This window comes from Drosophila miranda, chromosome 2 (assembly GCF_003369915.1).
Source record: "Drosophila miranda strain MSH22 chromosome 2, D.miranda_PacBio2.1, whole genome shotgun sequence".
Lineage (NCBI taxonomy): Eukaryota > Metazoa > Arthropoda > Insecta > Diptera > Drosophilidae > Drosophila > Drosophila miranda.
The window spans coordinates 6,214,007-6,228,263 of record NC_046675.1 but is presented as its reverse complement, the minus strand read 5'-3'; the positions used below and the strand labels follow the sequence as shown (position 1 = coordinate 6,228,263).

The 14,257-nt window shown below is 45.6% G+C and overlaps 1 protein-coding gene across 27 annotated transcripts in view; it reads right to left on the bottom strand.

Moving 5' to 3' along the window:
* Positions 1-14,257, bottom strand: part of LOC108154187 (heterogeneous nuclear ribonucleoprotein R) — a 51,457-nt gene that overhangs the window by 11,881 nt on the left and 25,319 nt on the right. For 20 of the 27 annotated variants that reach the window (XM_033388867.1, XM_033388870.1, XM_033388868.1 and 17 more), the window contains 4 exons: positions 4,273-4,391; positions 3,889-4,210; positions 3,586-3,827; positions 2,127-2,262 (listed from right to left, as the gene is read on the bottom strand). In XM_033388867.1, coding sequence (XP_033244758.1) covers positions 2,127-2,262; positions 3,586-3,827; positions 3,889-4,210; positions 4,273-4,391 — 819 coding nt within the window. Of the gene's footprint in view, positions 1-669; positions 806-2,126; positions 2,263-3,585; positions 3,828-3,888; positions 4,211-4,272; positions 4,392-6,037; positions 6,348-11,718; positions 12,304-14,257 lie in introns of those variants that run through there. The other 7 variants (XM_033388863.1, XM_033388885.1, XM_033388865.1 and 4 more) reach the window with 3 other exon arrangements.

Sequence of the window (14,257 nt, the reverse complement as noted above, 5' to 3'; positions counted from 1 at the left end):
TTTTGGCGAATTGTTTAGCTACAGGTTTTCAATGTCAACAAATTGGGCACATTTAATAATTGGAAAAATGAGGCTATAAATTATAAAAAAAACAATTAATTTTTTGTTGTATTTACTAACAGCGCTTAAAGTTAGAGAGAATGAGTGAGAGAGTATAGAGAATGACAGAGAGAGAGAGAGAGTAATAGATTAAAATCAATCGACCCCAAGACGGGGCTTCCATTGAGGCCCTGCCTTGGATTCTGGTCTCTGGTTAGGATGCTGTTCGTGTTTTGGGATTTATTTTTATTTTTTTTTTTTTGTGAGTGTATCATAAATTTTGTTATCAAATTTGAGTTGTTTTAAGCGTTTTAAAAGCGAAAATTGCAAAACAAAAATCCAATTGATACTTGGCATAAACAGGCTTCCATGCTCTTTTCACATTCTGCAAGTATCGCCCCTAAAAACATTGATTAGATTATATTTATATATATATATTTATTTGTTTTCGGCCAATTCCGGGAGAGCCAATTGGGGGTGGGGGGGAATGTGCTGGACTGGTCTATGGTCTAGGGTCTGGGCGGGGGCTATAGGGTCTAGGTATTATATTATATTTTATTATTTTTTTGGGTCTTTTGCTTTGTTTGTGGTTGGTTTTGGTTGCTGGTTTTTGGTTTTTGGATCACTTACGTGCATGTTTAGAAAATTCCTCAATTAATTCGTCGCGATCTCTATTCTTAGGTATATTGCCGACAAATAGCCGGTGATTGTTAAATGATATCGTAACACCAATCTTTTTGCCTTTCCGAATTTCAAAATCATTTAGCTGCAATTGTTTAAAAGTTCACACAAAACAAAAGAAAATTTTGATTTGCTATGAAAAATTTGTATTCCATTGGTACTGCGATTTGATTTTGGATTGATTTTGGATTGGTTTTTTGGTTTTTCGGGTTGGGTGAATTATGTGGCTGGTGGTAGTGTGTGTGTTTGTGTGTGTGGTATGGGGTGATGGTACAAAGGTAAGTGTGGAACTCTAGAATCTAGTCTTTAGTAGGTTTTCTTTTATACTTTGTATGCGTGCCAAATAAAAACGGAATTTACTCAAAAAATTGTTCATTTCTTTAGCTATTCGGCTGGTCTGTTTTCAGCTACTAGTCTAGTACTTACTATGCAGAATTATACAAGTTCGAACAGGAAAAAAAAAAAAAAAAAAAAAAAACAATAGGGCAAATTCTGCAGGCATGTTCTATATTGTTGTATTTACAGCCAGAAAGTCACTCCTTACCGACCAGATCTTACCTTTTTGCTTTGGCCAATTGGGCGTTTCAAATCGAGCGACTTTCTGGCTTGAACACTCAACGCTGCGTATACGTAATATTTGATAATATCTAGTGGGTAGAAGGGTAGCCTGCTTTCTTACAATGTGGAATAGTAGTTATAGAACATAATGGAAAACGAAAGTTTGTTGGAATGCATATTAATTTGGTAAATAATTTTTAAAAATTTCTTTCTTTTTTTCGGTTTTTGGTTTGGTTTTCTTTGGTTCAAAGTTAATGACTGGAGATATTATGTAAATAAGTTGAAAAGAAATATTCTTGTACGACAATTCAAGCTTATATAACGGTATGGCAATGACAGAAATGGGCGTGTCATTGTTTCTATGTGTGTGTGTGTGTGTGTGTGTGGGTGGGTGTGCTATGAGGCAACCTAAAAGATAAAACTTAGGAATGCATCCGTTGATGATTGTGGTTTGGTTTTTCTTTTTTTTTTTTGGTGAGCGGCGCGCGCATTTGAAAAGAGTGTCTCAGGCAGCATGGGTGGGGGGGTGGTGGGGGGCAGACGCCTTTCAATGTGTAGATGGGCAGATGGGTGGCTGGATGGTTGTTTGCGTGTGGGTGAGGTGGTGGGTGAATAGTTAGAATGAGTTGTGAAACAAAAAATAAATATATTAAATAATGTATACTAAAAATCCTACGACCCTTTCCTAGCCTAAAGTCCTAACGGTAAGTCCTCCCGCAATTAGCCAATTTTCCCATTTTAGCCAATTGGATTTTTGTTTTCGATTTAAAGCCGATTTTTGGAGCACTCCACTCCAGTTGATGATAATTTAAAATACATTTTTTTGTTAATTTTGTTTGACAATTTACCTGTAAGTTTACCAAATTCCTCTAAAATTTCATCTTTGCCCTTTGACTTGGGTATATTGCCTACGAAAAGGCGCAGATTCGGTACGCTTATATTTATTTTCAGACACTTGCCGGGTTTTATTTCGTGATTATCGAGCTAAATGGTGGAAGGGAAGGTAAAACGAGTTTCTTTTTAATACCAATTCACTGTTAATAATAAATAATAATACGACAACAAAATCATAAATCATAAGAACTAATTAAACAATTTCGAAATAAATCAATTAAGGGGGAGTTCGTTTTTTTTTTTTGTAGGGAAAGGTTAACTAAAAAAAACAAGACTTTGAAAAGTAATTTATTGCATTACCAATTTCGTTTCGAAGCGGGGCCGCAGTTGAGGTTTTTTGTTTTTGTTTTTGGAAAATGTTAAAGGAAAACGTTGGTTTTTTTTGTTGGTTAGTTATTAAGTGGTTAAAGAGGTACATATCACGTTCTGCAAATTTTTGTTGGGACATGCTCGTTTAAATAAAACCAGACAGTATGGTCGAGAACACGCACGCTGCTTAGATCTCTACGAAAAAGTTGATAGCTACATAGCTCGACTTAAGATTAAAGAGAATTCAACTAAAAAGAAAATAGTATATCAAATAATACAGAAATAGACAGGGGGCTTGGATTGGATTGGGTGTGTGTGTGTGTGTGTGTCGTGTGGGGGGTGTGTAGAGGGAGTAGGCCAGATTATCATTATTCTTTAGATAGAGTGAGAGAGAGAGAGAGAGAGAGAGAACTCTTTTCAAATCTGAAATTTGTACGATTTCGAATGCGCTGGTAGAGAGATTCTTTCGGATTAACTAAATATTACAACTCATATATGTATGTACTAGTATATGTAGTAGAAGACGGGACATGCATTACAAGTTACAGAAAAAGAGAGACAGAGAGAGAGCGGAGAGAGAGAGAGAGACAGCAGATGGTGAGACAGATAGCGTTGCCTATGGTTCGAATTTGTTTGGAAAGATCATGGCAGAGAGGTACAGTACGGTACGGTACAGAGTAACAGCAGAAAGTAACTGTAAAGTTAGCATACGGTAGGTAAGAAAAAAAAACTAAATAAAATTGCATCAAATTTTTGCTCGTTGAATCTAAAAGCGCCGAATCGTTTTCTCTTTTAATGTTTGGGTTTCCGCAAATGTTGCTCTTTCTTTAGGTCGAATTTTGGTTTTGTTTTGGCCGCATAGCTGTTTCCTACTTGTTCCGAGAGTAAATATGTGGATACAATACGTTATAGATGTAGTATATAGTATAAAGTATATATATATATAGGAGGATAATAGTTAATACGTATAAAAAACATTAAAGCACTGATTCAGGGTCGTGGACGGGGGGTTTTTGGGGGTTTTGGTTGCTGTTTGGGTGGGCTGGGGGCCGGGGTTCTGGTGGGCTGGTGGTTGGTGGGCGATTCAATGGTTGGCATAAATACCTGGCGCACTGCATTGACGGCCGCATCGCGGTTTGTGAATGTGACAAATGCATAACCACGATTTGTGCCTGTCATCGGGTCCATCATAAGGCGTAGGTCCCAGATTGTGCCGCAATTCTCGAATAGCGGTATGAGCTCATCCTCGTACATGTCCTTGGGTATCTTGCCGCAGAACACCTCGCATCCATTGCCGGGCACGTTGCCCTCCCAGTCCGGTGGCGGTCCGCCATATTTTCGTTGACCTTCAAGTACATTATCGTTAGATGCATCGCATGTATGCTATGGTCGTGGCAGACAACCCACCTGTCGTCACGTCTAATGTGTAGCCGGTGCGCTCGAGAATCTTCTTGATCTTGTCCTCATCGGGACCTTTCACCTGTACGGCAGTGGCGGGCGCGGGCACGCCCTGTTGGCTAGCCCGACTCTTTTGGCGGTATGTCTTCATCACGCCACACAGGTAGGCGGACTTATTCGACACATGCTCCAGGTTCGATTCGAGGAACTGACCCAGCACATTCAAGGCACCTTCGACGGGAAACTCCTTGAGCGCGTCCAGGGCGCGCTCATCCAGCTCGGCGTGAGCGAGTTTGCCGGTTTTGTAAATTTCATCCAATTTGCCAGCGACCTACGTGACACAAGTCATCAAATTAAAAGGCTGGAGTCCTCCTGGTACGTTAGGTAACTCACCTTCTTGTCCAGACCGTACTCCAAGAGCTTCGGATAGTCCTCTGTACGTTCGCCATCGCCACGGTCATCGGCTTTCTGATTAATGTCATCTAACAGCTCGCCATTACCCTCCGCCATTTCTGCAACAACAAAAATACATAGAAGTGGGTTCCGAAATTAGTCAAAATTATTAGAAAAATAATTTAAAGTAAAATACATAATAAAATACCATTTAATGTAACTCAGAGTGAAGAAATACTTCCTATGTACTTTCTTATTTCACTATTTAATGTAACTCTATTTTTTCTTCGAGTGCAGAGTGCTCCGAGTGCTCCCCAAGTCAGCGCACAGCGCATTTACCTTGAAGAGTTCAACGAACGCGACGCCAGGCCGTAAAAAAGTGAAATAGCTACAGAGTGTTGTTGTTTCTGTTTTGGAAATGGGTCGCGAGAATTCGCGAAACAAAAATTTCGCAGCTTTACGCATCGCCTCACGCACCCGGCCGAAAAAGAGACAGCGAGAGAGACTCGGAGAGAGTGTGAGAAAAGTGCGTGAGCACGTTTGCCAAAAAGTTCGTTGACTCCAAACAAAAAAATGACGCGATCTGGCAGTGGGACACGCACAGCAAAAAAAAGTGCGTGAGGAAGAGACAGAACAAATGTAAACAATATCGAAAAGCACACAGAAAGAGAGAGAGAGAGAGCGAGTGCGTATGTGCGATAGATTTGGACTCGCGATAGCGATAGCCGTGACGTAGGAGCACCAGTCGCCATGGCAACATTCGCGCGGTTTGCGGGCGGCATAAATCTGTGTTAGTGTGTCTAAACTGGTTAAAGTCTTGGCAGCAGTGCTTCTGGTCTTTGGTTTGGCTTGAGGTTCAATTAAATTTAGACATGTTGTCTCACTTGGCTTATCTGCAAACACCTCCGAGGCACAAACCTGTCAGGTGTGATACCCTTTCGGGGGGCATATGCCATCAGCAAAGAGAACAATCGGTATTAATTCCCATCTGCGACACAGTACCGTAAGAGTATACATTCGTCGATGGCAGAAATACACACATATTCATGCATGTATGCGGTATTTGCTTGCCTCCACTTTTGCCATGTGTTTCGCCACTTAGAAACGAGTGGAAACATGCGGGGAAAACTGCTTTGGGGACTGCAGCTGCATTGGGCAATTTATCATAAATGAATATTTATGGTGCGCAGCGGACTCGGACTCTCGGGTCTCATAATGAAAATGCATATTTTCGGTAGTTGTCAAGTGCCAAAAACACATCGAAGCAGGCGAAAATATTATCTGTAGAACAGTCAAGCCCACGTACTTGTGTGCATGTGTGTGTGTGTGTTTGACTTTTCTCAAACAAAAAACGAAGCAAAAGCTGCAGCAACGGCGGCGGCGGCAGCAAACACACACGAAACGAAACCGAAAGAAATGCGAATCTATAGCCGAGAGCAATAATTGCGTAACTTTGTGCAAAAAAAAAAGCAAAGTGCGAGAGCGCAACTAAGTAATAGAGCGAGAGAGAGGGCAGGCGAACGCTAGCCAACGTGCAAGAGAGTGGCGCGGCCGATCAGAAATTATGAGCAAAGTAAATCGCGCATTTTTTGTGCCCGACTTTTTTGTTGTTGCTGCTTTTGCGGACGGGCCTCTCGCTCTCCCTCTCTCGCTCTACCCGCAAATTTTTCTATTCCCTCTATGCCGCTTTTTCTCTCCGCTGGCATTGAAATACTTTTGTTCGATTGATACCGTAATTGTGTGCGTGTGTGCTTGAGTTACTCACTGATTGAGCGACTGCGGGACGAAACTCCCACAACACGTTTTTCTGGAGTGCCAGCTGATGGCTCCCCGGCCTGGGAGTCGCTGGCGGCGGCGGTGACTGTGGCTGCCATCATCTTAACCAACAATTTGAAATTTCCTTCTTCTCGTTTTTTATTCTTTTCTTTTGGTGGCTACTTGAAATTTCGCTTGCACTCGGTTTCGATCAATTTGGTAAATGAATTTCGTTAATTTGGAATTCCTTGAGAGCACAATGCAAAAAAAAAAATTTTTTTTTTTTTTTCCGAGACGAATAAAATTTTCACAACTGAACAGAAACAGAAACACAATTTTGTGAACTCAAACGTAGCAATGCCGAATCATTCCCGTTGACGTTTGACAGTTAATTCAGAGACAGGGGGTCTGCCAACTCGATTCGATACTAGGAGGCGATAATCCCAGGAAATACTAATAAAGTGGATACCCTACCCCGAACAACCAGTGAAGCGGTTTCGGGAGTACCATTAATGCTTGCAGGAAGACAATTCTAAGGCTGTATCACACTGAAGTTTGCTAGTGCTTACATTTGCTTGGAGGTTAGCAGTTTCGATTGAGGAATATTAAGTTTACAAGTGCAAAGGAAAGCTTTCCAGTGCTGGCAAATGCAAATCGCAATATATTTATGACAACTGCAGTGCCGTTGGAGTGCATCAAAGTGCAATGGTATGTATAACAATAACCGGAACCAGTCAACCAGCTAAAGCAATAACAAACAGCTATCGCTGTTCATAACCCTCACCCCTTCCTCTGGTGCTCCCGAGTGTTGACGACAACCGCAGGCGCTGGCGGGGGGGCCCCCAAGGGCGGAAAAGCGTTGCTGGAAAAGCATTTTCATCGAGCCACTGCCAAGGAAATGAATAATAAACAGGGGCACTGTGGAGAAGCCCGAATATGTGAAATTCCATTAGTGGGTAGGACGCCGCCCTGGAACATATCAATATGAGCAGCATTCCCCCCACTCTTGGGGGAAGCCGGAATATGTGCAATTCCCTTAGAACATATCGATTCGCAGGGTTTCCCTGGCTACAGGGCCTCCTCGTCCCATATCATTATACATTCCAAAAAAGAATACTGAAGATTGCCTTCTATTCATTCCTATTCAGGTGAGTGGCCCCCCCCCTCCATGACCTGGCCCGTACCAGCATGCTGCCGCTGCTGTTGGCCTAAAACCGCTTTCAATTTGCAACACTCTTTTTTTTTCTTGTTTGTTTTTTTTGCTTGTTGACTCTGCCTCTGTCATCATTTTTTGTGCATGTTTGTTGTGGCAACAGGGTTGTCGCCTGCCTTGTTTGCTCTACGGTGGCAACTCTGTTCGCTGCAAAAAATGGCAGAATTTGCATGTTTTTTTTTTTTGTATTTTCGTTTTGTTTGCACCGCTCGCCTGGCCTGGTAACTACCTCAATAAATTTCATGTTGATGCCGGCGGATACACATATCCTGGGCCCTGCTATGCACTTGTGCCGGTTGCCACCCTCCGCTGCTGGTCGCAGGGGTGGTTTGCTCTTGTGCCAAGAGATAATGCCTGGTGGAAGGTTAGTAAATCAGCGATCGGAAAAAAACGAGCTAGCAATTTAATGGCAGAGACAAAGGAAAATCAAAAATGTTGCTGATAAAGCCAAATAAATCGTTTTATGCCACATTTGTCTGACAGACAAAGCGTCGCCAGTGGTTGTCTGGGGTCTGGGCTAGAATTACAATTCCCCTTTGAAAGACCGAAGCGAAGCCAGACGACATGGGCTCACGGGCTCACGGGCTGGCTGTCTGGCGGAGTTGGGGCCGGCCCAAAGTCTGGGGGTTGTTAGCCATCGCAATGCAGTTTGAAGTGTTAAAGTTTCAGGCTTTTTGAAAAGGTGAGTTTCAAGAAGCTGCACAAGGGCACACACACACACCAAACTTTCACCAGGGACAACCGGACCAGCCCCAGAGAGCCGGAACACTTGTGTAGTTATTGATTTTGGAGCCACCACCCCTTTGGCCAGATGAGCCGGCACAACTCCACCAACAACTAAGCCGCTTTAAGGCACACAAATATCTCGAAGAGTAACTGGTAGACCAGACCAAAGCAGACCTCGGACGGAAGTGTGGCAAATGCCTCTTGTAATTTATAGCCCTAGACGGAGGGAGGGGCGGGGTGGGGGGGTAGAATTTATGGCATTGCGACAAGGCAAAAGTGCAGGAAAACTAAGCAAATTAGAAGGAGGCGACCAGGAGGCGGCTGCAGGGCTTCCAAGGGGTAGGCAGAGGGAGGTTGTAAAATGTAATTTATGACAGAAATTAAAGTGGAGCCGCAACTAAAAAGATTTGGGGGTGGGTGGGGGGTACCTTAAAGTGTTGCAATGGCTAGAGCCAAAGGATCTTTTGAATTATTGGGGATAATAAATGCTACTATCATTGAATCCTTTGGCAAATCGGAAAAACAGAGGTAATCCGAGGACACAGTAGCCGTTGTCTGTGCCAAAATCAAAGCCATCGCTGCCATAAGTTGCAAGTCGAGTTGGGTTGAATAAACAACGTGGCAGGCTCTGCAGTTCGGTGGGGTTTTGTTGCCAAGAAACCAATCGGGCGGGCCACGTCACCAGGGGCCCACCAGGCGCCGCCATGAAATCGGGGTGGCAGTGCGGGGTAAAGAAAATGTTTTCAATATTTGATGCTCGCATTTTGTGGCCGCAAAAGTGGATGCCCCGCTCAACATGGGGTCAGTCACGTGTTGGTCCACAAGGGGGGGCGCAAGCCGGAGCCCTACCCGATTGCACTGCTGCATTGCGGCAAGTCCGGACGGACGGCTGGACAGTCGGATGTGCAAACATTGTCTGGAGGTACCAGAAGTACTCGAATTGTGTCTGTCTGTGTGCCAAGTATCTGGCGGGGAGGAGGGGGAGGGGTAGGGGGAAAACACACACGCGACAAGCGCAAAATGAAAATTACACAAAACTTTTCCAAAAGAAGAAAATGGCGTGCTTTTTTATGGCTGTCAAAGATGCCCCTGCCGGAGAAAACTACAAAAACAAAAAAAAGAGGTGGCATTTGAGAGTTGGCCAAAAAGGCAGAGACCAGGCAGCACCAGTAGGGTGCCGCACACGATCCTGTGGCAAGTGAACTGCGCTTTTGTGTGTGCAACGTGCCAACCCAAGCCGAGCCGTGCCCCAAAGTGGCATGTTCCCCATAGAGCAACCGAATTAGAAAAGTGCCGGCTGCAGGCGCCTCTCAATTGCCAGGCAGGGCCCCAGGGTGGGTGCCCCACCCCCCCGTAAACGACTCTCGCGCACACACACTCCCATAGACGTATCTTTTAGTTGTATTTTAGCACATTTTATTATATTCAAAAATAGGCTGCTCCCAGACTGCCCTCCCGCTGGGCTGCGAGTGTCATCCCAGTGAGAGGGCAGAATGTCCTGGCGGTGCCCTGAATGTTGCATAAATTGTGTGCAGCGCCAGAAACTAATTGCCAAGATGGGAAGCAGGAAAATAAAGGAAAGGAACCAAAAGAACGAGGGTATTTATGCAAAAGAAGGTGGGATAAAAAGACCAGAAGATGCCGGGCATAAGAAAGATATATGACTGTGGGGGAATATAGAAAATTCTCCAAGATTCTTTCACCTTTCGAGTCGCGCAAAAAAAGCCCCAGAGTTGAAATTACTTAACACAGCTCTCGCAAGTCGAATGCAAAAGCCAAAACGTGTTTGCCGGCAACTGTCAAGTCGGCCCCCCCACCCCAGGCCCCAAAGACCCAACCTGCTTGCCTGCCCCCCTCTCCCCCCCTCCCTGCCTTCGCTGGCAGGGAGCGTGTTCTTGCCGAGCAAGAGTCATGCATCATGCAACACCCAAACGAAATGAGAGTCGACGACTCCATGCGGCTTTTGGGGGCAGCAGCATAGCGCGACAACGTGAAAATACAAAGACAGGCGGCGGAGAAAACATGGCGAAGCGCCAAATTATGCGCACATGCACCAGCAGGCGGGGTGGGGCGGGGCGGGGCAGGAGAAGACAGACAACAGAAGAAGAAACGGAAGCAAGACAAGAACTGCAAATAATTGCAGCAACGTGTGTGTGTCTCTGTCGCTGTGTGTGAGAGTGGGGCTCTCTATCAGTTTTCCTTGCTCCTCTCTTTCCCTTATCTGCCTCCGACTCTGCTTCTGCCTCTCACTATCCCGCAGAAGAGAGCGCATTGCACTCGAAAGCTTTTGGCGCTGCAGCAAAGCTTTCGTGCAATGCTTCGCCGGCCGGTTTTCGAATTGTGTGCTCGTGTGTGTGTGCGTGCGTGTGTTTGTGTGGACGCCATTTGGCTGACACGTGGCCGACATGGAGCCCAGAAAGAGAAGCAAGCGCGCTTTCCCTGCACAGAATGCAGTGCCGAAAACAAATCTGACCAAAAAGGAGAGCCAGCAGAGCAAAAGCCGTGGCAAAAAGGAGAAGCGAGTGGAGTGGAGTGGAAATGCCAAAGCAAGGCAACAAACAAACAACAACAGAATAAGCGCACGAACAACGAAATTCGCACAGATCCAGAGGCAGAACAAACCGGTTTGCCACTCTCGCACAACGATACTCGCAGACACCAATACACTCGCAGGCACAGAGCAGCCGAAAGAGAGAGCGAGAGAGAGAGAGAGAGGGGACGGTTCGGTTCCGACTTTGTCTGGACTTTTCTTTATTTTAAGTTCACTTTTTAATGATTTAAGCAGCGGCGTCGGCGTCAGTCAGCAGCGTCGGCGTTGGAGCAAGAGCGCGGCTGAAGGGAGAACGAGCGCACGATGCAAAAGGCAAAAATCAAAATGGTGGACAGGCAAAGGCAGCATGAGGACCAAAGGAGGCGGCAGGGCGGGCGGCAGCAGTGGTGGGGCCTGGTAGCCACAGAGGAGGGGGCGGCAGGCGGCGGCCTGCTAAGAGGTAGACGACGACGACGACGCTGGCAGCGGCGTTTAATGCGATTGTGACGATGTTAAATGCATTGCCACACACACACACAAGCGAAAAAAAACCTCATTGCTGCATCTGTGTGTCCGAGGGGGGGGGGCTCTAACTTCATTGTATTGGCTGGGGGGGAAGGGGGGCGCTGGGGCCACCGTATATGTGCGGCAGTGTTGTACAACGCCGCCTGCCGAGACACCGTGGGCGTTGTTGTCGTCTGTTTTTATAAAATATCAGCAGAAATATCAGAAAACACCTGAACGCACAGAAATTCAAATTCGTATCATTTCATGCCATGCGTCAGCTGTTTCTTGCCTTTGGAATTCTATATACAATACATATTTAAATATATACTCTGGGCGCAATTTCTAATTTTTGCACTCACACAGAGAGAGAGATGGAGAGAGAGAGAGGGAGGCGGCATGCATATATTGTATGTTGGGGCCTGGCTGCATGCAAGAGAATCAGCAGCGCAAAGAGGAAGCAAAAAATATATAAAATGCCGTCGCCACACATCGGAACGTACTAAACACTCACAAACACACACAGACACACACACACTCTCTCACACACACAGTTACTGGCACTTGAAGGGGATTGCGCTGCTGTCGCAAGTCTCCACTGTGTGTGTATATTTATAGGTATGCAAGTATATTCGCACTAATCGCAAAACTGCAGTTTCTTTTTTTCTGTTTTTTTTTTTTGCCAAGTGTATCCCAACGATACACAGACCGAAATTACCTTTTTGTATGGTGTTTGCACTTAAATATTCACAATATTAATTCCCTTCGTTGTGTATTGGGGGGACGGGGGGGATATTGTTATAATATTTGCGTTGCACAATTTGTTGCTAGATTTCTTGCATTTTCTACATAAAATATTCCTATTTACGAGCTAGATACAAATGTATCTGTGTACTTTTATGAGATCACAATTGGCCGTGTTGCCGTTCCGTTACGTTTCGTTTCGCATGCCGCGCGCGTTTACCGCCAACATATTAATAAAAACACTCGCGGGAGCGCTCGGGGGTGTGGGGGGAGGCGGTCTACTATATGGGAATTTCTATTATTTTGGATATTTTGGCAAGCACTTGAATTCCGATTCCGATTTCGATTGCTGCTGCAGGCACTGCACTCTGAACCGATTCCGTGTTTGATTTTAGATTTCGATTCGAATGTGGCCAATAATTCCTGCGTGTGGCGGCCGCGTTGTAATAATGGCGGCGGACGGCTACGTCACCGGTTCTTCGTCTGACGCTCGCTGCTGCTCTGTGCGCTGCTGCTGCTGGTCTTCCGTTCCGTCGTCACTCACTTCCCTCGCACAACAAAGCTCAAGTCGAATGTGTTGAGTGTGTCTACCTCCTGTTTCTGCTCAGCGCTGCCAAAACCACTCAAAACACAACAAAGCCCACAAACAACTCTGGGGAGTCGCAGTCGCAGTCGCAGCAGCAGTGGCAGCAGCAGCCGCAAGTCGTAACGAAAGCTGCAGCAGAGACGACGGTGGCGGCGGCGACAAAAATGCACACACAGAGGCAGAACGAGAGAGCCCACAGTGCACACTGACACTCTGTCACACGCACACACAGACGACCAGCCAGACGGGCAAAAAGTTTCGCAAAAAAAAGGGCAGGAATTGAGAGAGAGCGCAAGCTTCGGGCAAAGCTACCAAGAGAGCGCGAGAGCCGAAGAGAGCGAACGCCTGAGAGACAGCATGATAAGCAGCGCGAGTGGCAGTAGAATTTGCACAACAAAGCGAATGGCGAAAAAACATGCTGTTCTCTCTCACACACAAAGGCAAGCTTGCTCTCTCTCCTTGAGGAAGATCGCCGTCCGTCTCTCTGGTGTGTGTGGGCATAAAATGCGAAGAAAAAAAACCACGAGCAAGTTTTGTCGCGTGTGGATGCTAAGTACTATTGTGTTCTTTATGGTTTTTTTTGCCATGTGGAACTCGTTGCAATCTTTAATCTTTTGCCACGAAAAAAAAGCAAAAGCAGAGCCCTGAGACCAAGTCAAACAAAAGTGAAAATTGCTAATAAATAGGCTAAAGAATACACAGTTTTGGGCCATAAAGTATCTGGAAGACACTCCGTCGACGTTCCACAATGCCATCCACACTCATACACGCACAGGCAGACGCACACACACAGACACTGGGAACACAGAACCAGAGAGGCACACAAAAGCGAGCAAAAAACACAAACTTTGGCCGAACATTCCTTCAAAGGGGTTAAAATGAGCGAAAAACAGCAACGGCATGGGCATGGGCATGAATGCCCAAGGGCTGTGTAAAATGTAGATGCTGTCTGTAAATTTTTATACAAGGCAAACCAAACCATCGAATCGGTAACTAAAATAAACGCATACAGTTGCAGCAGGGCCGCAAACACAGCTACACGGGGCTCACACACATGCCGATACAGATACACGGATACACGGACAAAAACTGCAGAAGAGAAGTGACCGACCGTAGGAGGGGTATGGAACAGGACTGGACAGTGGGACAGGCACAGGGTTTGGGGTAGGGCAGTGGGGTGGGGGGCAGGGCCGAAACCAGCGCCCACGCGGCGTATCTCTGGCACCGGGGCCGACTAGTGGGCTCGCCCAATGTTGCTGTCGTCGTTATGGCCATCGTTATCCGGCTTTTTGGTCATGAACTTGTGGGCCTCCACTGCACCTCCCCTCCTCCCCTCTTCCCTGCCCACGTCACACGTCAAGCACCAACCAGGGCTTGCACGTAAACATCTCAAAAATATGTACTACGATGGCTTTCTCTCTTTCCCGCTGGCACTCTATTTTTAAAAGTATTGTAAAAATAAACTAAAAAACAAAATTAAATAAGAGCAATTCTCTTCAGCACTCTGCTGAGTGGCATTGGCCTTTCAATCGAAATTTTGTGTGCCGAAAAAATGCAGATTTTATTTACTTTGCGGAAAAAGTTTAGAGGTACTCTCAGGTTACCCAGAAGAGCCGGGTAGGGTATGGCATGGAAATGGAAACCCTGGGAAGATACTCATGCAGAGCCGAAAGCAGACACAGTGGGTGCTGTGCTGTGTGGTGCCATGGCGCTGACTAACAGTAAAACAGCTGAAGTAACCTAAGAAGTATCGAGGGAATTTGTGATTATTCCGGGAATACGTGAACCGGTAAACAGGATTCGTAAGCATGGATTAACCTGGTCAGAAGATCAGCACAGCACAGCGTAGAACTTTCTGCCACGATTTACTTATGAATATTTTAAAATATTTTCCCTCTAAAAGGGATATGCATACATATCTCTATGA